Below are 27,289 nucleotides of genomic sequence, written 5' to 3' on the forward strand. Positions count from 1 at the left end.
ATTTATTGTTACAAAATCTAATAGTCTAGAAACTGTTGGCAGAAGATAAATACTGCCTGTACAAGTCCTATATACAGCTTGAAATAGTCTAGAAACTGCTGGCAGAAGATTAAATATGGTTAGCAGAAGACAGATACTGCCTATAGGAGTGTATACATTGCTTTAATAGTCTAGAAACTTCTTACAGAATATTAAATATTGTTGGCAGAAGACAGAAACTGCTTATAGAAATCTATATATTGCTTTGATAGTCTAAAAATTGTTGGGAGAAGATTAAATATTGTTGGCAGAAGACAGAAACTGCCTACAGAAGTCTATATATTGCTTTAATAGTCTAGAAACTGCTTGCAGAAGATTAAGTATTATTGGTAGAAGATAGATACTGCCTGTACAAGTCTATATATAGCTTGAAATAGTCTAGAAACTACTGGCAGAAGATTAAATATGTACATATTTATGATATACATATGTATATCTATAAACAAGGGTGTTATTGTGCTGTATGCCTCATAAATTCCAAACAGTTCTAATCGTAGAAAAAAAACAGAGAGCTGTAAACTCCTGTGAACAGATATTTAATTAACAAAAAACGAGAGGCGCAATTAATGGAAATGAACCTGGTTTGAAACTGTGCTTTTAATTGGTGTCTAATTAAATAGATAGCGTATTCATCGGAAAATAGTGAACTATTTTATTAATCTTAAACAAACATAGGGAAATAACCGAGCAATAACTTACAAAGACTTTTGTATTCTATCCATCGCTTTAACCTTTTACTGGTGACGTACCTATTCTATAACACAACAGAACTGGTGACGTGATGCCATGCTGACTCCAACATTATTTTGAGCCAAATCTCATGAAATTGTTGAAGTTAACTTTGAAACGTTATTTGTACGTTATGTTTGAATTGGGTACAATAACTGTTTCAATCAAAATGTTTATATCATTGTATTAAAAATAACACATCAAAAAATAAAAAAAGAAAGAGTAGTCATATGGTTTCCCCCTTCGCACAGAACAACTTTCATTTGACTCATTTTTATGTAAAATGAACCGTTTTCGAGATAATCGCTGGTCTCATGTTAAATGGACCATCCTGTATATACATTTTAAATTAAGAATAGTAATGGTTAAATAAGTAGTTATAAATACAAAACTGCAATACTTCAAAGTCCCAAAAAGTAAATACCTATTTTATGCAGATTTTTCTATATGTTAGCTCTACAGTCATTAATCACACATCGCGATCTTACAGTAGTTACAACTGTTATTAGTTTTTTTTATCGTCCAGGATAATGCTGCCGCATTTTCTTCTTGTTTCCTTTGCTGGCGATCAAGACATTATACAACGAAAGATGTCCCGCCCCGTACCATCTCTTGCAAAGAGGCTTTGTAAATCTTCATTGTTGGATTTAAAAATGAAGCTATTGTACAAAAGTCCAAAGTTTTACCATGTCCAAAAATTAGCAATTCAAGCTTATTGATTCCTCCATATCTTGTTCCCATTTTCAACAGTTTTTTATCTGTGTGCTCCAGAATTTCAGATAACACATCGTCTGTTAACGATGTTGCAGATTTTCCAATAGCTTTTGCTTATACCAATATTTTTTGCATTATCATCTTCTAGATTTAGTAATAATGTTCATTTCATATTTTTGTGTGTTCTATCTGTCGGTTTTAAGATTCCGAATCATTGTTTAAGCTCGCTTAGTCTGTTAACACTTTCAACCACTTCCAAGTTAGGTTTCTTCTCAATATTAATTTTTTAAACCATATTATTTTGCTAATTCCACTGATAATGTTAATTATACACTATTGTATATTTTATTATTATTTTAGTCATGAATAGTGTATCCATGGTAGTGATGAGTTCATGTCACCATTTGAAAGAAGCCTCTTTGATGTCGGAAAGATGCGGATTACATTCGTAAACCATTTTTTTTATCACCACGCATTTTTAAAATCGGGGCGCGGATTAGATTCGGGAAAATATGGCATACTGATTCCTCACACTTACTTATGTAGCCCAAGTAATCAAATAAATACTATTATTATTATAAGTTTATTGTGGTAATGTACTTATTTTAATTTTAATAAATTATTATATTGATGCATTTGCTTCTAACGCCTATTTCCGCAATTTTAGATCGTGCACAATTATATTAGAATAAATAGATCGTTCCAATACAACTTCAGAAATAGCTTAAAATTAAAAATGCGATTTTTCAAAAAATTGATGGTTTATTAAAAAATAATTTTATAAACAGATTCTTGTAGGCTATACAATATAATAATAGGTTGTGTCTTTTTAAATTTCACTTTCTTTATTTCATCGCAAACTTCGTTTAAGTACTTTCTATTTTGTTGATGTCTGAAACAATAATTAATAAAACGGTAAATAAAACCGATTTAGTACATAATTTTCGTACCGTTCAATTATAGTTTTCACCGAAGAATTGAATTGATAATCATTCTCAAAATTCAAATACGAACTTAACGTTCGTATTATATTAAGATCCAGAGTTAAAACCAAGACTATGATTTCGCCGTTAAAACGCTCGGTAAAGCTATGAAGTTGAGTTAAAATCTAAAAAATAATGATTTCATAATTTTCATAAAATTTCCTCCAGGTTAAAAAATAAAGGAAATTACCTGGTTTTCATATTTTCTTCTAGCTCCACCCGAAATTTTTTCTGAAGTAACAAACAAAATATTAACTGAAACGTCGTTATTTTGATCGTTTCTTTCACTAATTGTCCGATTATGATCGAAACGTTGTTGATAACAAGTATTTTTTAGCTGCTGAATAAAATCGATAACATCCGTCCTTTTTATCCTTTTATTTTGAACGCGATCCTTCTCACGATACCTAATCGAAACAACTCCTTGTTCGGTATCCTTAAAAATAATTAAAATCGGCACTTTTAAATCATCCGCTAATTCCTCGTTAATCCCTTCGAGCATCGACGATTTTATGCCGTTAGTCCACAAATCGCTCATCAAACGCGTTTTTTCTTTATTATTTATCGATCCCAAACACAAAACTGAAACGATTTGGTCGCATTTGCCGTAGAATTGATTAGTGTCGTCAATTTCGTCTAATTCCGCTTGATGTTTTATTAATATTTGAGCCATTTTGTCAAGGGATATCGAAATACCGACGGCGGTTTGTTCAATTTCTAAGTTGGTTAAATTGGCTTTTTTTAAAATACAACGATAATCGGTGATCATCGAGTCATATCGACCACCCGCGGCTAAAATATCCATCCCTTTCGAATGCTTTTTTCTGGGTTGACACCCAATTTGGAACATTACCCCCGAATATTGTTGAATTTTAAATAATAAATTCGGAACAATTATTATGTTATACTAAAAAAAATTAAATAAAAGTGATATTTTTGGGTTTTTAAGATGTTTAATGTATTTACATCAACTCCGAATGATTCTATATTTTGAATGATACTTTTTAATTCACTCAAAGCTTTTTTAGAATTTAATCCAATTTCCGTTGATTTTTTCCGCGTCAACATTTGAAAATGACTGTCGATGTTATCGGCCGATACTTCCGTTTCTAAAAGTTTAAATAGCATCGTTATGCTGGTATCGGATATTCCTAAGCTGGTTAAATGGATTTGCAGCCTTGCTTTTCCTTGACAATCCTTAAAAGAATTACTCAATATAATTACAAATATCTTTTTTTGTTTTTCTTTTAATAGTTAATACCTACAAAATTAAGCGGTTCGATATGTACAGTCATGTTCACGGAAAATGCACACTCAAGGTCAAGCTCTGTTGTGAGATCCGACATGCCGCTGGCTAAACGGGCTGAGCCGAGTGCATACGAAGCTCGTGGCTCGTAGGTGTTCGGCTCAGCCCGTTTAGCCAGCGACATGTCGGATCTCACAACAGCGCTTAACCTTAAGTGTGCATTTCCCGTGAACATGACTGCACATAATAATCGGAATTTTGGACATAAATGCTTTCACCTACCTTTAAATCGGAAAACGATAAAATATTAAAAATTTCGGAATGTCGATCTTTGATGTTACACTGTAAGAGAATCGCTTTAACCAAAAGAGGATGATTTAATCGAATAGTGCATTTCTTTGTGTTCACTCCAAGCAAGTTATCGACGATTTCCTTGAAAATCGAAAAAAGCTCAGCATCCAGAACAAAGTTACCCCTTGATGGCGTCACTATATCGAAAGCGCACTCGTATAATTCTCTTGGAATACGATCCAGTTCCTTTTTTTCACGATAAACTCTTTCAATAGAGTATCTTCTCAAAATAGAAATTTCGTTCCAAGCTAAATATCTTGCAAATGGAACACTAAAAAGTAAATAAATTTTTTTTCTATATTATGCATAGCAGAATGTATAACACCTAGTAAATACATACTAATTAGTTATTTATTTTTAACACCAAATTAAACTAGATAATGTTTTTGCAGCTTTTCCCAGTGGTCCAGTCTGCTTTATCCATAATATAGATACAGAACAGAAATACTACAGAAAATAAGTGAGAGGTTACTACGACTCCACCTCTCACTTTCCAATTTTATGTCCGGAGAAGACTGGGATAAAGTGGATAGACTAACAATGGAGAAGGCTGATTGTGAATTCCAGAAGACCCGTGACACGCACATCAAGAAGTTAGAATCCCTGGAACGCCGGATACAAAAGAAGAAAAGTAATAGTTTACCAGTAGAAACAATCGTCATCAACAGATTGAGTGTCCCACTAACAAAAGACGAAATCACTGTACTCGCCAAAGGAGTGGGCTCTGTTCTCGGATCCCTACTTTTTCTGCTATACATAAATGACTTGCCAAGCAATACACATGCTGATTCAATGTCTATGCAGACGACACATCCTTCATTAATTCTTCTACAGACCTTCTGCAGCTGCAACAAAGAACTAATGAAACGTTAGAGCAAGCGAAAAAATGGTTTGACTAAATAGTCTGCAGTTAAATAAGGAAAAAACCAAACTTCTTACGTTTTATACCAAAATAACAAAGGATGTTAAAAACGAAACCGTGGAATTCCTAGGCTTCTTCGACCTTAGCGTGGAAAGAACATATAACACAAATAAAACAAAAGTTGTCAACATCCTTGTATTGCCTGAGAGTGGTGTCAAGGGTTTTACCGATCAAAGAAACAAAAAGTGTGTATTTTGCATACTTTCACAGTACAGTCAACGCCCGCTTAACGTACGCCCGCTTTACGTACGTTCGCGTGTTCGTACAACGTACATTTGTCATCTGCATTAACGTACATCGGCGATCAAATTTTATTATTTTTTTTATAAAAGTGAATGATTGAATTCATCGTCATTCGTTTCGACATTATCTGTCTTCTGTAATTCCATGAGATCTTCGATAGACAACTCTTCGTCATGTGATTCTATTAACTCTTCGATATCTTCTTCGTTTATTTCCAAGCCTAAGCGTGTTCCAATTTCTATCACGCCTTCTACAACTTCGTTTTGAAGATTTTCAACATTTGTTTCTTCGTCATAAACAAATTGCGGGCACAACTTTTTCCACGCTCTTTTCATTGTCGTTTCTTTAACTTCATCCCAAGAGGCAGATATATTTTTAATTCCATTATGAATATTGTAATCTTTCCAATAAGACTTAACCGTTAATTCCTTATTATCATCAATAGCTTTAATCATGCTTACCATAGTTGCACGTAAATAATATTTCTTAAACGCGACTATAACGGTTTGGTCCATCGGTTGGATTAATGATGTCGTATTTGGTGGCAAAAATATTACCTTTATATTGGGACATAACTCATTTAACATTATTGGATGCCCTGGGGCATTATCAAGAAGTAGTAATGCTTTAAACGCTAAGTTGTTTTTAGAGCAGTAATCTTTCACTTCTGGAATAAAGTTGTTTCTATACCAATCTTCAAATACAGATTTCGTGACCCAAGCGTTACGATTTGATTTCCAAATCACTGGCATTGATGACTTTGATACACCTTTAAGCGCTCTCGGATTTTCACTATGGTAAACCAACATTGGCTTCAATTTAAAATCACCTGCCGCGTTTCCACCTAGTAATAAAGTTAGACGATCTTTGGCAGCTTTATATCCCGGCATACGTTTCTCATCTTTAGTGATATATTTGTTGGAAGGCATCTTCTTCCAAAACAATTCCGTTTCGTCAACATTAAAGATTTGATGTGGACTGTAATTTCCATCATGGACAATAGCTTTTAGTGTTGCTATAAATTAACTAGCAGCGTTAGAGTCTGCACTCGCTGCTTCTCCTGTCAATTTCACTTTAATTAAGTTGGCCCTGATTTTAAATCTTCTAAACCATCCCCAACTTGCATTAAACGTATCAGTTGCGTTCTCATCCATTTTTTTCTTAATTCTGAATAAATTTCCTTAGCTTTTTGTTGGATAGCAGAAAGACTTAAAGGAATATTTCTGTGTAATTGAGAGTCTAACCAAACTTTCAAAATCCCCTCCATTTCTTCCATCACATTAGAACGTATACTAGTACCTGAAGTTTGTTGAAGATTTACCCCATCTTTAACATAACACTTCAAACATTCTTTTGATTTTACTATTGTGTTAACTGTTGATCTACTGTATCCTAAACGTCTTCCTATTTCCGCTAGTTTTTCACCCTTCTCTGCCATTTCAATAATTTTCAGTTTTTCAGCAAAAGTAATCGTTTTTCTTCATTTTTAACTTTTTATTTCTAAAATCCCGTTTGATCGAAATGTATTGACGCGGACGATGTCTGAAACGATCTGAAGCGAACTCACGACATGTATCGATTGAATTCACAAAGATATTTTTTCGTCCGGTCTCTTTCGGTAAATCCCGTATGCAAAATGTGGTAAAATAGAGTAGTGTAACGAGCAAAGTAGGAAAGTCCCGAGTCGGCCGTAAGTGTACGTTCGTACGAACAAGTTTGTACGTTCGTGCGAACAAAGATCATCTTGAAACCAATTAAACATAAATATACGTATTCTTATGGATATTTCGTGTTCGTTTAACGTACATTCGTTATACGTACGGTAACTCAGGAACGCATTGTGTACGTTAAGTGAGCGCTCACTGTATAGCAACATATGGTGTTTTTACATGGGGTGCTTCAAATGATACTGACGTCACATAGTGGTCCACAAGCGGTAAAATGTGAACGAAAATCAAATTTTCGAAATTTTGTTTTTCGTTTTTTTTACATGTTACATGTACTTTACGTCCTAATAGACTGAGAGCTGAAAGGAATAAAGTCTTATGTACTTTCTAGTGCCAACTGTACGCAATAAAACAGTACTACAATTCTTGTGTATTAAATATTTTTTCAAGACTATGCGTTGTTGCTCTCTTGAACAGTATAGAAAGGTCTTCATTTGGCACTTTTCTAATTTTTAAAATATTTTCGCAGAAATACGTAATAAGCACTTCTTTTAAAGCTAATTAACACCTACTTGAAGTTACAACCAAATGTTTTAACATATACACTTAATTCTGTTTTTACGCGACAGATAGATTCCCAATAAATTCGCGTAAAAGAAAATCGCGTAAAAAAAGATACGGTGTTTATGTAAAAATACGGGATAGGTTCCGACATTTGAAGAATCGGTTAAAATGTTATGATTAAGAAAGATAAATTCGGTTACTTTAATGTGCTTTTATTTAATAAAACTTATTTAAAAATAATAAATAATTCATAAGTTGAAATAATAATAAAATAAAAGTAAAGAAAAAATCATTATTTAGTGAAAAAACGAAAATTAATTTCTAATTGCTATCACTTTTCGATGCGCTTTCCTTCTCAAGCTATGCTGCCGCGTTAGTGGTTCTAGTCACAAATTCTGTTATCGATCGTTGTGTTCCAGGTTTGATAAGGCTGTTATACAATTCACGATAACTGCCCATTAATAATGTCTCGTTGAAATTTTGTAGATCTTTCTTCAATAGGATCATGCTTTTGAAAATGATCGCATAATTTAGCAGCGAGTTGTAGTCCTTCTTTGATTACATCTGCGGTAAGGGTAGGAATCTCTTCGTCAATTTCAATGCATTCTTTATCATCGGGAATCTCAAGCGCTAAACTAATGATTTCATCATCAGTAAGTGCTTTATTCTCTAGTAATTCATCGATATCTGCAGATGATATATCAGCAAATCCTTCTCCGCCTATTTCATGATGTGATGTTAGGGTATTGATCCATATTAGAAGGCACATGATCTTTATTTTTTACACATTCTGGCCAAAGAGATCTCCAACATGCGTTCAAAGTTGATGGTTTCAATTCGGATAGTGCTAATCCAGCATGTTTGATGCAGTCATTTATTGTAAAGTTCTTCCACGCGTCAATGACGGTTACATTTTTATTATTTGTTAATTTATCTAAAATGTATCGAAATGTTTGCTTTACGTAATAGGTCTTAAAGGTTGCAATAATTCATTGGTCCAACGGCTGTATCAAGGAAGTAGTATTTGGAGGAAGAAAACAAAATTCAACATTCGGGTGCTCTATGTGTGGGTGGCCAGGTGCGTTATCTATAATCAGAAGAACCTTAAATTCAAGACTTTTATCGCTCATATAGCGACGCACTTCTGGGATAAAATGTTTGACAAACCATTCATTAAAAGTTTCTCTAGTTACCCAGGCTTTTTTATTAGCTGTCCAGTGTACTGATAAGGTATCTAAATTTACACCTTTCATAGACCGTGGTTTTAGAGCTCGATTAACAAGCAAGGGTTTTAACATTCGGTCTCCAGTCGCATTAGAGCAAAATAAAAAGGTTACGCGATCTTTAGCCGCCTTGAACCCACTGGCAGTTTTCTGGGATTTAGCTACGTATGTTCTATTTGGCATACGCTTCCAGAAAAGGCCTGTTTCGTTTGCATTCCATACCTGAGCTGGAGTGTAACCACCTTTTTCAATTATTTTAGCCAGTTTTGCTGGAAATTCCTTAGCTGCTACATCATCTGCAGATGCAATTTCACCCTTTATCTTTATATTATGTAACGCGTGTCGTTGTAGAAAACCATTCATCTTTATTGCCATTTGCTTGATGTTATTTCCGTCAACGGGTATTCGTTTTTGAGACATATCCTCCATCCATATTACAAGAGCCTTTTCCATTTTTTGCTTCACAATGTCTCTTGTGTATGATGTTGTATGAGCACTTAATTTTGTCCCAGCAATTACAGATTTTCTAATCGCGTCCTCATTTTTTTTTTATAGTTCTTACGGTGGATTCTCTTAAACCGAAACGTCGCCCTACAGTGGTGGCACTATCTCCATTAGCTAAATTATCTAAAATGTTGATTTTAACTTCCAAAGAAATAGCTTTTCTTTTTGTTTGTTTTGTAACTGACATTGTGATTAGATCGCCTATAAAAATTTTATTTATTTATACGTAATAAGTAAGTAAAGAATAAATGTATCAAAAAATATTTTATTTAATATTGTATTCGATTTTGTTACTCACCTTAAATATTGAAGCCAAACTGTAAACTCGTAATTATTTTAACCAAAACAGATGTGAGATGATATAAAATTAGGGAAATCCCCTGTAACTATTGATGCGCTCGCACAATCAGGGGGTATCGATTCTCGCACAATCATATACCTTTCAAGCGCTTTCACATACTTGCACGTACACGAAATTTTAGTTCCAAAATTATTCTAGATTAAAATTTCTTGCATCGCGTTAAATCAAATTAAATCGCGTAAAAAAAGAATAAAATATATTTTATTAATCGCGTTATATCAAATTCGCGTAAAAACAGAATTAGGTGTATATCTCGCAGAAGACGCAAGAAGAACTTTTGTCGCTAGAATATTCTTATTCTTTGAGATGTGCTCTATATAACAATGATAACCACATCTTGCTTTAACTTGCTCCTTCCCAAGATATTATCGATCAAAGATGATCAGTGCCTGAGTGTGTTATTTGACTGTTTTCATATAAAATGCTTATATTCTTTTTCTTAAAAGATAAATCTCGTATATTTGGTGTAAAGCCGCATAACAATAATAAAATACCAGACTTAAAGTTTCAGGTATATCTAACAACCGGAAGTGGTTGTTAGATACAGTGCGGCAAAAAACTGGAACACTTGAAATATCTACTTTTTTTTATAAGTAGGAAGGTTTTCACGGCCGGAGTTAATTGAACTAAAATTAGAACTAAAACTAGAACTAACTCTTAACTAACTAAACTGGTTCGAAGTGTTTCTGAAGAAGGTTGCAACATGGCATCCGTCACAAACGCCCAACCTTTTCTTAAAAGACGCACGACAAAACCCGAAAGTTTCTAGTGTTAGCTGATGAACGGTAGAGCTAGAAGGTTTTAAGTTTGGTTTGTCTGTTCTCCATGCATATATTCGGTTTTTTGATTGTCTGCTTCACATTTCATATAGATTAAAAATTAGAACTTGGAAGGTGACTGGTTCATACGTACTTTTACTAAATTATCATCAGAGATTTCATTAAACAGTGGGTACAATATTAATTGCAATGAATTTGATAAATACTGTTTCAAAACTGCCGAAAAGTACGTCCATTTTATGGTTGGTTCTATATGCCAACCAGCGTTACCTCTACTACTCTACTACCTCTACTACCTATTGGAGAGTAAATCAGAAGAAGCGCAAGAAGCTAATAACAAAATCTGAAAATTTAGAGAGAGCCACACAAGGAAATGTAGTAGACTGGATACGAATAAAGATCTATTTAAAAGACTGCTACTCAGCTCAGATCCATTTATAAGTAATTTTCAACAGCACATTTCTAGAAAACATAAAAAGATGAGCATGGAGAGTAAAAGATTACTTATAATAGACAATGTAGAAGACCAGGAAGAAGAAAAAGATCGCGAAGAAGAAGATGAATATGACGAAGAACAAGAATCAGAACAAGAGCTATATGAGGCAGGATGCAACGAAGATGAAGATGACGAAGAATGATCTGAAACAGAACAAGAAGAAACGCACATTGTTAAGCAACGTAGATAATTTATAGAGAATTAAATTCCCTTTCTGATACGCTAAAAAAGCATGGTGCGTTCCATTTAAAATTTTCTACTTTCTCGCCATTGAAAATAGAGAAACAATAATTCAATTTTTGACCAGCCTGTATAAGATACTCCGATACAACAAATGACAATCTATTTGACAGCATCTGAAGAATAATCGTACCAATTTAGACCTTTTTTGAATGAACGTTGGCTGAGATATGGGGTTTTAAAGAGCATGGTGAAATTTACCAAAAAAAGTTTAGAACCAAAATAACGCGAAAACGAAAAACGCTAGGTACCAATAACTTGTATCAAAGTTAACCTATTTTTTTACGTACAATTAAATGGTGTAATAAAAACTATAGCATTCCATTTAAAATAACGAAGTTATGGTCTACTTCCGGTAGACCGGAAGTGGCAGCCATCTTGAAAATATTTTAGATTGAAAGTTCCGAACGAACAACCCATGCTACCAAAATTTCAAAATTGTACGGATAGTGGATCCTGAAAAAGTTCTAACGAACCAGTTACGTGAGACACTCTGTAGTTAAAGATTTATTTATAGAAACCCTACATCGAAGTAAACTATATAACCAATTTAGTTTAAACAATTTTGTATTTAGCTATCCATCACGATTTAATAGCGTTGTATAAAATTTTGTATTTGGATAAATACAAAATTTTATAAGGACCTAAATTATATGAAAAAAATAGAATGTGGCCTCAAGTAAATTAGTACTTCCGGTTGACATATTTGACACATACCAAGTTTCAAAAAATTATCTCAACCCAAACTATACTATACCAAACTATACCCTATATAAACTATACCAAACTACTATAATATTTTTGTTCGGGTTTTTTCGAATTTAGACCACTGTGCGTCATCTTTAAAGTCCAAAAAAAAGCCGTTAGAATACTTGCAAAATTGGTTCCAAATGAGAGTTGTCGAACGATTTTCAAGGCACTAAAAATACTAACAATACCATCATGTTTGAATTACATACATACACAAAAAGAACATGTACCCAAGAACGCAGATACATATAACTATCACACACGTCATGGATGTGATATATTGGTACCACTACATAGAGTTTTAAAGTCACAAAATAACTTCCATAATCAATCAGTTAAACTGTACAATGTACTCTCACCAAAATTGAAAGCTTTGGACACTGAAAATTCAAAAAAAAAATGTAAGAAAAATTGTTGCAACATGAGATCTATGCAACAAGTGAATATTATGAAAAAATACAAAGTAAAATTTTTTTTTAACGTATTTTTCTTATGGGCGATTTAAATGTAATAAGGTTACGTTTTTGAATAAAGTATTATTACTGTTAATGACATCAGCTCTGTTAAGGCATTCCTATATCTGCCTGCTGGGGACGCGTCCTCAGCATGCTACATTATCACGAGTAGTTTTTTTTACAACACCATAATTTATTAAAAAAAGTGATATAAAAATAAATCAAAGTAAACCTCTACAAATGTAATAATCCATGTTTGGTAAATAACATGTTGGTAAAAAGATATGGAAACTTAAATGGAGCAGTTCTTAAGTCCAATTTTTCATAAAGCAGGAAATCTTAACAAAGCCCAAAGTAATGAAGAAGTACATAAAATATGAATAGAAGGTTTTTAATTACTTTTTATGCAACCTACAAACAATAAACTTTGAGAAGAAAAATCAATACAAAACCTTGCAAAGAAATAGTTCTACGTCAAAAGAGATTTAAGAAAGATGATCAACTGTCCAAGAGGTAGCTTAGATTGGAGGAAATAATGATCTGTAAGGAACAAACATAAACACTTCTTATCTAGTTTCTAACCTCAACTACCTAAATGTCTTGAGCCATTTTAAAATCAAAATTTTGTTAACATAGCAGGTATATTATAAAGTTTTGTATTATTCTTTGTATGATTATAAATTCTTTTTATACTCCACCTCATATTTTGTGCAAAACAAAAAATGATCTGTACTAAAGAAAAAAACTAAAAATGAGACAAACTCAATATCAAACAAATTGTAATATGGTATAATGATAAGATAGCAATTTGTATGATACTCCTCGCCTATACAGGGTGGTTCAGTTTTTAATCAGGAAACTTTAGAAAGTTGGTTAAACTTGTTACTAGGAATTCTTTATATAAACATAGGGTCGAACATAGGTGAAGTTCACTACCCCCTTGATGTTTTTTATAGGAACTTTTTAACGCTATGGTATATTAACATAAAAAAATATGGGTTTAAAGCTAACTCTTTAGTGGTACTTTTTTGTCTCTTTAGTATTTTCCTTAAACTTCATAGTTTCCGTGTAAAAAAATGGCTATGTGCCGCCATATAAAAGTTGGCTCTGAGAACTTGTAAGTTGCATTTACAGTGAATTCTCATAATTGTTGATGACTATTAATAATTTTTGACTGTTACAGGAAACTGTAAATTTAATTTCTTTGACGACACTAAAAAAAAAGTTTATTTTTAGCTTTATTCTAAAACAATAAGAAATGACCTGTAAACCCCTATATCAGTGGTTGTTTCCATTTAAAAAAACGAAAATTGTCATATCTCAAAATCTAAAACCGAAAAATTGTTTTTGATTACGTCATCAAATTCTCTGTAAAAAAGTGTTCATATAATGTCTTAGTTATAATACTGCACCTATAATAATAACCAAGATAATTGCACTTCCTGGTTTTTTTGATATTTTCAATTTTGGCCTCTAGGGGATAAACAAAAGACGATAGCGCTTTGAGGTTTTTGGCATTAGTAGTTTCTCGAAAAACGAGATCATGACATTTAAGCTACTTTTTTCTAACTCTTATAGTTTCCGACGTAGCCTATTCGGACATCGAATTTGAACCACCTGTACAATGTAGCATATTTTATTTTTTTACACTAAAACTATTATCTTTAAGGAAAAAACTAAAGAGACAAAAAAGTACCAATAATGAATAAGCTTTACAACCCATACTTTTTTATGTTAATATTCCATGGCGTTCAAAAGTTGTTATAAAAAAATCAAAGAGGTTGTGAATTTCATGCCCTTAGAGGGCGCTAGGGAAGTTTAAGGTATGGTTGAAAATAAGATATTAACCAGTAGTACATACATACAACATTTCAAATTGTATGGTTTATTTATACCCGAAATAAAAGACAAAATGTAAAGTTTTGGCTCAACTTTGACAGCTCATAACTCGAAAGCAAAAGAGTAGCGACCGAGTAGTTATTTTGGCAAGTACTACGTTCTAGTAAAGTTTCCCGATTAAAAACTGAACCACCCTGTATACAGGGTGATTCACATAAGAACCGACACAGAGCAGAGACATGTAGAGGACAATAAATTAAGATGATTTAACGTAACTTGCCTCTATACTAAGTTGTACACCTCAGGAGATATAGGCCTTCAAAGTTGGCTCTTAAATTTTTAAAAAGTTCAATATCTTGGTAATACATTATGCTAGAAAAACCAAATTTGGTATACGTTATGAGTGTACCAAGGGTATTAATTGGTAGCAAATCGAACTCAATTGAGGTATTTCATAGGGTTGATTAAGGGTGATGGGACCCTAAATATGGACAAATTTTTTTAACCTTTTGGCGGATTTAATACATTACTACTTCATTTCACGTGGAATTTAATTCTAAAACTTTTCTTACTCGTATTATTTTTTAAAAAACTTTGTCGTTTTCATAAAAAACTTAAATAACTAAAGACAGGTATTTCGTAATGTTACTTAAAAAAAGAGAAAATTTAGTAGTCGGCTATGAAATTGTACGTCAAACTTAACAAATAGGTTATAAAGTCATTTGACAACAAGGTTTTCTCCATCTTTTCTCCATCACCTTTCATTCTTGAGTTATGATCGATTTTAACACCAAAAGTACCCAATTTTGACATTTTGGGGATTTTCTCTTTATCACTTGAAAATCATTACATCTAAACTAAGTTTGTTTATGGATGATGTCTTCTTAGTTGACAATAAACAACTTATTCCTAAAAAACTTTTCTCCATCACCTTTCATCCTTGAGTTATGATCAATTTTAATACCAAAAGTACTCAATTTTGATATTTCGGTGATTTTCTCTTTATCATTAGAAAATCATTATAACTAAACCAAATCTGTTTATGAATAATGTCCTTTTAGTTCATAATAAATAATTTATTTGAAGTATACTTTTCTGCATCACCTTTAATTTTTGAGTTATGATCTATTTTAATACCAAAAGTATTCAATTTTAACATTTTGGTGATTTTTTCTTTATCACTAGCTCATTACACCTAAACTAAATTTGCTTATGGATGATGTTTTTTTAGTTCATAATAAACAATTTATTCCTAAAAAACTTTTCTCTATCACCTTTCATCCTTGAGTTATGATCAATTTTAATACCAAAAGTACTCAATTTTGATATTTCGATGATATTCTCTTTTTATCATTAAAAAATCATTATAACTAAACCAAATCTGTTTATGAGTAATGTCCTTTTAGTTCATAATAAACAATTTATTTCAAATAAATTTTTCTCCATCACCTTTCATTTTTGAGTTATGATCTATTTTATTACCAAAAGTACTCAATTTTGACATTTTGGTGATTTTTTCTTTATCACTAGAAAATCATTATAACTAAACCAAATTTGTTTATGGATGATGTCTTTTTAGTTCATAATAAACAATTTATTTCAAAAAAACTTATCTCCATCACAATTAATTTTTGAGTAATGATCGATTTTGATAACAAAAGTACTCAATTTTGACATGGGGATTTTCTTTTTATCACTAGAAAATCATTACATCTAAACAAAATCTGTTTATCAATAATATCTTTTTAGTTCATAATAAACAATTTATTCCTAAAAAAACATTTCGTCATCACCTTTCATTCTTGAGTTATGATCGATTTTAAAACCAAAAGTACTTAATTTTGACATTTTGGGGATTTTCTCTTTATCACTAGAAAATTATTACGCCTAAACTAAACTGGTTTATGGATGATGTCTTTTTAGCTCATAATAAACAGTTTACTTCTCAAATTAGGTACAATTTCACAGCCGACTACTGAATTTTCGATGATTTTAAGTAGCATTAACAAGATACGCGCCTTTAGTTTTTTGAGTTTTTTATGAAAACGACAATGTTTTTTAAAAAATAGTAAGAGTAAAAAAAGTTTTAGAATTAAATTCCACATGAAATGAGGTAATAATGTATTAAATCCACAAAGAGGTTAAAAAAATCTGCCAAAATTTAGGGAACCATCACCCTTACTCAACCCTTTGAAATGCCTCAATTGGTCTCAACTTGCTACTAATTAATACCCTCGGTACACTCATAACGTATACCAAATTTCCTGCTCTACATGTCCCTGCTCTGTGTCGGTTCTTATGTGAATCACCCTGTATATAAGTTATTATTAAAATTTGAGTTTACCGTAAATCATGTGGTATTGAAACAATAGTTCCATTTTTCGTCATTAATGTAACACAACTATCGACATGTTCATAAAATTTGCTTTTTGGTAATAAAAGTGGCGTCGGAATGTTTTGCCCACCATGCAATTTAAACGTTTTTATGATAGACTTTCTTGCAAAATCGTATAGCTTTCGATGTTTGAACATGTTCCAGATCGACGGATCCCGATCGTAAAGAATATCTTGAGCGTGCGTGATATTTTGTTGCAAACAAAGAGACATGAAATCTTTGTAAATTTTCGAATTAGGATTCGCAAGTGCGTTTCTAACGTGTTCTAAGATAACGTTGTACTTTTCCGTTGGCGAAGGAATATATTTTTCTTTTAATTCTAAAGAAGAAGGCCGCTCATTTCCGTTATGATTCAAGAGCAATTTAATAATTGTTTCGGCGGATGTAGAGCCGAACTTTAAATAATCCGATGGAAACTCAATTTCTTTCGTTCGTAATTTAGTTAAAATAAAAATCCTTTCCATCCCGGTGTTAATCGGCTTATAAGACATTTCAAAAAATATTATTCCCAAACTGTACGTATCGACTCTTTGATTGTAACTCGGTTTTTCGGCGTCTATTTCTGGGGCGACGTATAATACAGTTCCGATGTGACCGGTCATACTTTTATCGACTTTATCTACTCCATATTCTACAACACCAAAAACATAATCAAATTAATTCGTTACTCTTTCAAACAAGATTGAACCTGTTCCACTTGAATTAATACTCGCCAATTCGTTAGCTTTTGGTAGTAAACTTGGTGTGGCCAAACCGAAATCACCGATTTTTACATGATCGTTTTTATTTAAGAAGATATTAACTGGTTTTAAATCTCTATGAATCATACCTTGTTGATGAATATAAATCAATCCTTTAAAAAACAAAAAGAAAACTAATCTTGATGAAAAATTCTGGCTAATTTTCACTTACCATCGACGATTTCTCTAAACAACCTCCAAACGCGATCCTTATCACTGCATAAACCAGCATCTATTGCGGTTCTTAACGTGCTTTTTTCGCAAAACTCCATTTGAATATACATGTATTGAATTTCTCTTGTTGGTTTTCTATTAACCGCATCAATAGTATCAATCGTTTGTATATTTTCTTCTGATTTATTTTCCGAGTTAATTTCGTTTTCATCGCGTTCAAATTCGATGCTATCCGAAGCTGAGTCATCGCTAGAATCCGATTCGAAGAACGATACAGATTCCGACGACGAAGAACTCTTACGATTCGACGATTTCGGTTTGAAACTGATCGACCATTCTTTGTGATTATAATTGTTTAATTTCTCCAAATAACTATCAGTTTTTTCTCTTATAACTAATTTTTTTTCAAACGGAGTCGCCCGCGATGTGTCCGTTGATGTGAATAAGCTACCATCATCATTCTCAACAATGGTCGTCTCAATCCATGAATTAAAATATCGAACAACGTGCTCGTGATTTAATCTCGACAACGTTTTAACCTCTTGTATGATTTTTTTATTGCCTTGTTTCTTTTTCGGATTTAAAACCATTCGTTTGATTGCGTAAAAACGCTGATCCAATTTATTACGAACTTTAAACACCTCGCCAAACGCACCTTTTCCTATCGTGTGTAACACCTCAAATTCAGTTTGAACGCGAGATTGCAAGATCGCGTTGCTTTTAAACGATTGCAATTCGGCCAATTGTTGTTCCAAGGTTAGAGTTGATTGATGGTTTGGAGAAAAATGTAATTCGGATTCTAAGCATATCTTTTCAATGGGAAGTTTTATAAACGGATGTTCTAAAAGTTGTTGAGTAGTAAAACGCCCCTTTTCATTTTCTCCTACACATCTAAAAGTAAATAATAATCATAAATATGAACGAATTTTTCTAATTACAACTACATACTGTTTCAAAAAATCGTATAAATCTGCAGAAATTGATTCTGGAATGTGAACAACCTCATCAATTTCTTCGCCTTTTAACAACGACAATAAAAATAAACCAAATCTATAAATGTCTGTGCGTTTGTTGTAGTTTGTTTGGTGATTCGATGAAGTTATATCGGTGAAGCGCCTATATAAACTGAAATTTGCGAGTTTTACATTCGCTAAAATACAAGATTTGTGATTAATAAAATTTTTTTTTCTAATAAATCAGAAACAATCAGTTACAATAATACGATAACCTTATCATGTCTGGTATTCTAGAAATATACACTGTGTACAGGTGTCCCAAATTCGATGTCATCATAGGTAATCATAGGTAAATGAGATAAAAAAAAAGTAACTTGCATATAGTGATGTCGTTTTTCGAGAAAATGCAAATGCAGAAAATTCACTAAAACAATAAACACGAATATCTCACTTCCTATCAAAGATGGGGATTATTATTCTAAATATTTGTTGTGATTTTAAGAATGAAAAAGGAGGAAGAAAGTATTTCAGTCAAAAAGAACTGATAGAATGTATGGGAAGTCAATCAGATATAGAGGAGGTTGCTATTGACTCAGAAAATGTGACTAAGGGAGAAGATCAAATCATTAGTACTAGTGTTAGTACTATTTATTGAAAAGAAGACACATTTTATACGAATTTTTAAAACTTAATCGGCGAAAAATGCAAAATTCGAAAAAATTGTCGATCATTTTAAAAAGTTATTTCTCAAAAACTAAAAGCAATTTTTCAAAACGGATTGTTGCATTCAAAAGAGGATACTTTAATTAATAATTGGTGATATTTCCACAACGATCCTTCAAGGAATGAATTTTATAGCGAATTTTGAAAGTTATCGATGAAAATTGCAACATCGAAAATTTTATCAAAACTTCAAATATTGTTTTCTCAAAAACTAAGTTATTTTTCAAAATGGGTTGGTTCATTGAAAAGAGGTCACTTTTATTAACACTTTGAGAAATTTTCATACTAATATTCCAAGAACTGGATTTTATACGAATTTTTAAAACTTATCGGCGAAAAATGCAAAATTCGAAAAAATTGTCGATCATTTCAAAAATTTATTTCTCAAGAACTGAAAGTGATTTTTCAAAGCGGCTTGTTGCATTAAAAAAAGGATACTTTAATTAATAATTGGTGATATTTCCACAAGGATCCTTCAAGGAATGAATTTTATAGCGAATTTTGAAAGTTATCGATGAAAATTGCAACATCGAAAATTTTATCAAGACTTCAAATATTGTTTTCTCAAAAACTAAAAGTTATTTTTCAAAATGGGTTGGTTCATTGGAAAGAGGTCACTTTTATTAACACTTTGGGAAATTTTCATACTCATATTCCAAGAACTGGATTTTATACGAATTTTTAAAACTTAATCACCAAAAATTGCAACATTCGTGTCGATTATTTCAAAAATTTATTTCTCAAGAACTGAAAGTGATTTTTTAAAACGGCTTGTTGCATTAAAAAGAGGATGCTTTTTTTAATAATGGAAAGTAATAACAGCGACAGTTCTATTAGTAATGAATGTGATGATGAATCACAAGCGAAAAGAAGAAAACTAGACGAAAATGCAACAAAAGATGTTATATATTGTATTGGGATTGTTACAATGAGGTTGCTAATGATAAATAAAGTTGTATTTCATGAAAAAAGTCCTATTGGGATTGAACTTGATTATTATCTGCAGTGTCCAACACCTAAAAGAGATAGTAATTCCTTTGAATGGTGGAGTACTAAGTAATAGGTTTTTAATATGTGGCATCGCCGGATTTTAAAAAACGGCCGGATAGGCCGGATACCGGATAGTTGCCGAAGTATCCGTTTCACCACTAATTATTACATTGGTAAAGAGGGAAAAGCATTCCAATAAACAACTGTAAACAAAGCAAGAGAAAAAATAATTTCAAAACGTTTTCCGGACCCAGAGGGGCAGCTAAAAATGTATCAAATGAGTTAGAGATATTTTTTTTATTTATGACAAAAGATGATTGTAATGATCAGGCTGATAGCTGCTTTCAGTTACAGAAGATTCTTGTTTCTTCTTCGTCCTCTACGCCTAGACGACATTACAGCTAGAAAAGATCGTGACACAACTAACAAGTTAGCTGCCATTAAAAAGTTATCTACTGATTCATCCTTCAAATGCATTCAAATGCTTCATCCTTTCGAGGCATGTGGATTCGTAAAGTATATGCCACAAAAACCGCCTAAATACGGTATAAAATTATATGCCCTTTGTGACGGCAAATCATTTTATACATGGAACTTTGAAATCTATTGTGGAAAACAAAGAAATGGACGACGTACGGTATCCAAAAAATCATTCGATATAGTAACAAGACTGGTAGATTCTATAAAAGAATCAAACAAAAACTTAACCACTGATAATTATTACATTAGTCATCCTTTTGTCGAGTACCTTCCCAAGAATTGGATATTCTGAATATTCTCGAAAATATTCTCCACTAGAAAATTCTCCGAGATAATTTTCTCATCGTGCATGGTGGCTTCCTCTGTCGGTCCTGATAAAACTAGGACGGTTCGGGAAATTATTTTCTTAAATTTTAGTTTTAGATGAAATGGTTGTGGATGATACATCAACATCAGAATCAGAAGTTAACAGACCCTCATCGAGTTCCACACTCGATGGTTTTATTGATGTTTCAGCAAAAGTCGAACAAGAGCAGCTAGATCAACTATTAGCTAGAGCTGTTTATGCTACAGGTACTCCATTTGCCATTGTTGAAAATAATCACTACCAATCGCTTTTCAAACATTTGAGACCATCTTTCAAAATGCCTACACGTTATTTATTCTCAAATAAATTACTGGACTCCGAGTATGAAAAAGTTGATGCAGATATTAAAATGCAAATTCATACTTTTACTTCATTATTACTACACCAAACCCTCTGTTTTATAAAACTTTACAGAATATATTGCTGAAAAAATCGATGAAATTTTGAGAGAAGTTGGTACTGAAAAATTCTTTGCTATAATAACCGACAATGCCAATGCAATGGTTAAAGCAAGATATATACTTCATGAAAAGTACAAACATATTTCTGTTTATTAATTCTGCTCATACGCTAAATTTGTTAATTGGAGACATTTCAAAAATGTAAACCATGTCTACTATTATGGAAGATGTTAAGGCTGTCATCAAAGAAATTAATAATTCTCACATTTTATTGGCTACTTTTAAAAAAATGCAATCTGAAAGAAATGACACCAAAGCAGCCATTTCCTTAAAATTACCTATGAAAATACGATGGGGATCAATTATTCATAGTTTAAAAATTCTTCTTGATACACAATACACATTAAAAACATTAGCAGTTTGTGAAACAGTTGAAATTCTACTCAATAAAAGACTTGCAAAGTTGATATTGGATCAGGATATTTTTTGGGTAAAAGTTTCAAGCTTTTATCACCTAATTGTTAAATACATAACCCAAATGGAAGGAGATAAACCAAGGTTAAGCCAAGTAGCTGAATGCTTTTATGAGTTGGAAAGTCATTTTAAAACAGCCCTTTGCTTAACCAAGAGGAAAGTGAAGTAAAAAACTTTTTAATTAAGAGAAAGCAAATGGTAATAAATCTAATCCATCTTGCTGCAAATATTTCTAGATCCAAGTTTTAACGGAATTCATCTTAATAGAGATGAACAAATACAAGAAACAGAGTTTATAGACAATATGGCTACTGTACAAGCCAAGATGAGTCTGCAAAGGTAATGTCAGAATTAGTCCTTTATCGATCTAAACAAGGGTTATTTGGAAAATCATATGTTTTAAAATCCGTGGAAAAATTACATCCCGTTGTATGGTGGAAGGGGACTTGTTTTAGGTCGACATTATGTAAAGTAGCGGTCAAGTATGCCTGCGTCGAGTGCAGCAACAGAAGAAAGCTTCAGCACCTACAGCTTTATTCACACTGCGAAAAGAAATCGGCTTATAGCTGAACGAGCTAAAATTATTAGATTCTGCTACCAAACTGGATGTTAATGAAGGTAAAGAAGACCTTTCTGATATTGAAGTGATTGAATGCAGTGATTTGGAAACTTTGCCAGAGCTGTCTGAAAATCACCATGAAACCATTCCACGTTACAGCCGTCAGACTGAATTTTCTGAGCTGTATTTGTATTTAAAAGCTTGCTCTCAGAAAATTTTCAACATGGAGAATAGTCCCTATTTTTTTTTTCTCGAGAATTTTCCATCTCTAGGTAAGAGTATACTGCCAGACACTTCTGATTAAGCAAGCTTACAGCCTGGGTACGCACTGTACTGTATTTTAGACGGAAGTATTTGCTTTTGATATGGGTGCTAAAATCCTTCTTGAGAGAGTGGTGAATAACATGACAGTACGATTTTTCTCACACAGTCAAGCCGTCCTCCAGGCGCTGCAGGCCGTGAAAACAGTATTGGCTCTGGTTAATGACTGTAAAAGAACTTTAAACACACCGAGTTGTGATAATAGAGTTTCTCTGATCTGGGTCCCAGGTCACTCTGGGGTTGCTGGCAATCAAGCGGCAGATGAGCAGCACGAGAAGGCAGCGTTAAAGCGTTTGTGGGGCCCTAGCCAGCAGTTGGTATATCATTTGCGATGGCAAACATAGGATTGGACAGTGGACTAGTTTTCCTGGAATGAGACACGCTAAGTTATTTATTAACATCGCCACTGTCAAACCCGGGAATATTTTAGGACTTGCTCATAGCAGTATTTAAGTTCTAATGGGTGTCTTTACTTGGCACTGCCGATTAAAGATACACTTCAACTTGTTGGGCCTAGCTGACGATGTTGAATGCCGACTATATGCGGAGGACGAAAAGACGGTTGAGCATGTTTTATGCCACTTTGGGTCGCAGTTTATCTCCCTAAAGGATCTGAATGACTTATCACGAGCAAGGTATTAATGTTCGTTAAGAGCATTGGGCTACCCAGTGAAGTTTGATAATGTTATCTATTGGTGTACAACAGATCTTTGAGATCGCGGTGCAAGTTTGGCTGGTCCGCCTACCCGATATCTAATTTATGTAATGTTATGTAATGGGTTAACATTAATTGGTACAATGAAAAAGAAATTCCTGCCATATAAACTATGGTGAACAGATAGGCGGATCGCGATTAAAGAGGTTTCAGCATTAGCATTTTCTCACAAAACAAGATCACGACATAAAAACTACTTTTTTCTATCTCTTTTAGTTTCTGAGATAATCTAACGACATCTGACGACATCGAATTTAGAACACCTGTACATAATGTATAATCAACTTTTTTTTAAACTTACTTTTTGTTAGATATATCGACGATGCCCCAATTTCTTTATGAACAACATTGTTTTGATGTAAATAATCCAGCGCACTGAGAACATCTGTAGCGATATACCTCAACATATCCGCTCCTACAGATATTTTGTTATTTAAATATAATTCCTGGCAATTAAGACCTACAAAAAAAATTATTATAAAATTACATCCGAAAAATAGCAAATTATAATATTTATACCGCAAGCGAATTCACGTAGTAAATAAATTTTTATATAGTTATGATCGGAATAATCACACTTTATGTTCAAATAATGAACGAGATTCGAATGTTCTAATTTAACGAGGAATGTAAATTCCTGTTCAGCTGCCGAAATTAACTTTGCTAATGTTAAAAAATCGTCTTTTTTCTGTATTTTCCATTCGTACATTAAAAGAATTTCGCCAGTTTGGTAGTCCATCGATGTAAATAACACCAACGATGAACTTACATGACCTTAAAAACAAAATTAAAATAAACCGAGTTTTATATAAAAACAAAAAACTAACGTAAACATTTTCCTTTCTGTACAACTCTCGGAACTGTAGAAAATTCGACCGTTTTTGACGCCTCCTTATCACAACAACATAACTCAACAGACGAATTCCGTTTGAATTTATAGGTGTCTTCATCATTGCTGCTCGTGTCTTGCGAAGATTCGATTTTACTCATTTCTTCGCGTTCTTGAATTTCTTTTTGAAGAACTTTACGCTAAAAATATCCTTCAATAATTACACAGTTTATGAAGTCAATTTAGATACATATAATTATGAAGTATTCAGCCTATACATTATTTCGTTTGAATTGACTCTGGTTCTCATGATAAACCGTTGTATAAAAAATACAGGTTTTTTTTTTACTAACGTTCCCTCATTAACGTGTCTTTCTCAAAGTATAACGTGACAAATACTTGTCGTTGCCCACGATTTTAACGAATAGCATCTTGTTCATAATTTTTGAGTGTTACAAAATCTCAATAGATTATATTATTTAATTTATTGAGCGTTTTGTTACAAAAAGTATGAGTTTTTCACGCACCGACCATTTCTGCTACATACGTGGCAAATTTTGTCAAGAAAAGCAACGAAGGAACATAAATGACTTTGTAGAACAAAGTTATAGGGCATATTTTGGAAAACAACTTGAATAACAAAACAAATCTTGGGCCCCACTCAAAGTTTGTAAAATTTGCGTTCGATAAGAGCTTCCGAAAGTGATTTCGAATGATGCAATCCTACATTTTTAAGGTTTTTTTCAATGCTAGTTAAACGACATGATTCGAGATTTAAGTTTATTTACGAAATCAGCTGAGCTTCTTACGACAAGACTAAAAAAAAATATTGCCCTCAGCCTGGCGTATCACTAGCATGTTATTGAACTAGAGAGCGCGACATTTTTCCATATTTTAAGGACCAAAAAGAGTATACCAACTAAAAAACTGACAACTTTTCATAGATAGCTCAAAAGAAGGTTTGCAAAAGTTTTGCTTCACCTTAACCATCTGAAATCTGTCACAAATGTACCGCCTAAAAAGACTCAAAGCCACGGCACTAAACCCCATCCTGGACAGAATATTAAGCGAAGTATCGTGACTAACCGTATCAAACGCTTTACTGAAATCAAGTAGCACAAATATTGTAATTTTGTCCCTATAAGTAGCAGTCAGTATGTCATCAGTCACATTTATTAAAGCTGTGCACCAGCTATGTCCTTCCCTAAAGCCCGACTAACAACATGGTAAGAAATCAATTCCCTCCAAAAACGCAAACAACTATGAGCATTGGTTGAAGAGCTTTGATAACAACGGTAATATGCTTATTGGTCTAAAGTCCCGATAGCTTCATTGCGAAGGAAAAACACCCTCTTCTTGGCAAACATTAACTATATGAGTAATAAACTGTAAAATATGACAGCCGCAAAGGTTTTAATGTGTCTATGCTAACATCATCTATTAATAATATATCTATTTAATATTATTCCTATTTCATTAATCTCCACATTTCTAAACCGAAATTCAATTTGATGTTTAATTTCAAAGGCATAAAGCTTAGACCAAGGAAAAATACGTTTATTTCATCTGGATAATCTAAGCCTGGCGGAAGCGCGGTTAGAGAACGACCCTTCCTAGATCATTCCACAACTGCCTTGAGCTATTATGACCAATATCACGTATCAAATTACTAAAGTAAGCGTTTTTCTCGGACCTTATCGTATTAGTAGTTAAATTTCTTAGTCGTTTGTAATTTTGCCAATCTATATCACGTTTATACAGCCTAAATTTTGTTTTTGCATTATCCTGAACCCTCAGTAACAACTTTACATTTGCAGTGATCAAAGGAAGGTAGGGCTTAGTAAATTTTCTGATAATTAAAGAAGCATGTACATTTAGCAAGTTTAAAGTGGAATGTGTAAAGAAACCTTATCATCAATGTTAGGCATACGAAAAATAAAATGCAGGGGAAGGTCATACAGGAATCTTTATACAAAGAATGATCTTCAGAAATGAATACAGAGTGTTTGTAAATTGATGCGAAAGATTTCAAGGGTTGCAAAAATTCCCCGCAAAAATTAAGGGGGTCTTTCATATAACTTTTTGTTCAAAACCACTTCCCCGCCGAGATAGAGCCCTCTAAAGTTAGGGAAAAAATTGTTTTTAATTAATAAATCCACTATGAAGGAATTTAGAAGAATAAAATTTAGTAGATAACTGTTGCTAATGAAATAACATATTTCCATCAGAACTTTTTAATGCGTCTACATTTTTCTATTTAAAAACTTGATTTAAATAGCGAGATTCAATACGTAAATTGTTTGTCTCTTGACATTTTCTCTTAAAATTGTTAGTTTGATCACAAAAAAACAAAATAATACACATGCTCAAGTGAATTAATTCATAGATTCGTTATTAGTAATCAAAGAAATGAAGTTATGTCAAATTGATCTCAGCATTATTTTGTTTGTTGTGATCAAACTAACAATATGTTATAGTCTGTTTTTAAACCAGGAGGAGTGAATGCGAAAGTCAGATTTACACTAGGAAATATCACCAGAAAATATCACTAGATATTTTAGCGGTAAATTTAAATTAATAATTATTATTATTTTATTACTTATTAGTGTATTTATTTTCGTTTGTTATCGTCAACACTAAACATACAAATTAACGTTGAAGTTATGAGCGTATTTATTTTAAAATATAATTTTACAAAAATAAATAAAATAAAATAATGAAAAAAAAAATTAAAAAATATTAATTGACAATAATGACACGAAACTGTTGAATGATCAATAACCTAACCGTCAAATTCAAAATTGCCTGTATGTGAACCTTCCTCGCATTCAACCAATCACGTGGAAGGTCAATCTGGTGAGAAATTTAAAATGCTCCTCCTTGTTTAAAAACAGACTATAGTTGTAAAATGTCAAGAGATAAGAAAGTTGCAGATTTTTTCCTTTAACTTTAGAGAGTTATAACTTGGAGGAGGAGGGGTTTTGAACAAAAAGTTATATGAAAGATACCTCTTTATTTTGGAATAATTCAAGATTAGGAGTCTCTTCGCTGAAAAATCAC

General features: G+C 32.6%; 1 protein-coding gene across 1 annotated transcript in view; it reads right to left on the minus strand.

Moving 5' to 3' along the window:
* Window positions 1–2,224: 2,224 nt before the first annotated feature.
* LOC111420411 (eukaryotic translation initiation factor 2 alpha kinase Gcn2) overlaps window positions 2,225–27,289 on the minus strand; it is a 30,627-nt gene continuing 5,562 nt past the window's right edge. Inside the window, exons 3-14 of the mRNA XM_071198033.1 lie at window positions 24,228–24,429; window positions 23,920–24,174; window positions 23,702–23,860; window positions 18,363–18,564; window positions 17,413–18,305; window positions 17,189–17,353; window positions 16,450–17,131; window positions 3,994–4,333; window positions 3,432–3,662; window positions 2,656–3,372; window positions 2,433–2,590; window positions 2,225–2,374 (exon numbers count right to left, since the gene is read on the minus strand). Coding sequence (XP_071054134.1) covers window positions 2,248–2,374; window positions 2,433–2,590; window positions 2,656–3,372; window positions 3,432–3,662; window positions 3,994–4,333; window positions 16,450–17,131; window positions 17,189–17,353; window positions 17,413–18,305; window positions 18,363–18,564; window positions 23,702–23,860; window positions 23,920–24,174; window positions 24,228–24,429 — 4,131 coding nt within the window. The 3' untranslated portion in view covers window positions 2,225–2,247. The remainder of the gene's footprint in view (window positions 2,375–2,432; window positions 2,591–2,655; window positions 3,373–3,431; window positions 3,663–3,993; window positions 4,334–16,449; window positions 17,132–17,188; window positions 17,354–17,412; window positions 18,306–18,362; window positions 18,565–23,701; window positions 23,861–23,919; window positions 24,175–24,227; window positions 24,430–27,289) is intronic.

The sequence above is a fragment of the Onthophagus taurus genome, chromosome 7 (assembly GCF_036711975.1).
Source record: "Onthophagus taurus isolate NC chromosome 7, IU_Otau_3.0, whole genome shotgun sequence".
Lineage (NCBI taxonomy): Eukaryota > Metazoa > Arthropoda > Insecta > Coleoptera > Scarabaeidae > Onthophagus > Onthophagus taurus.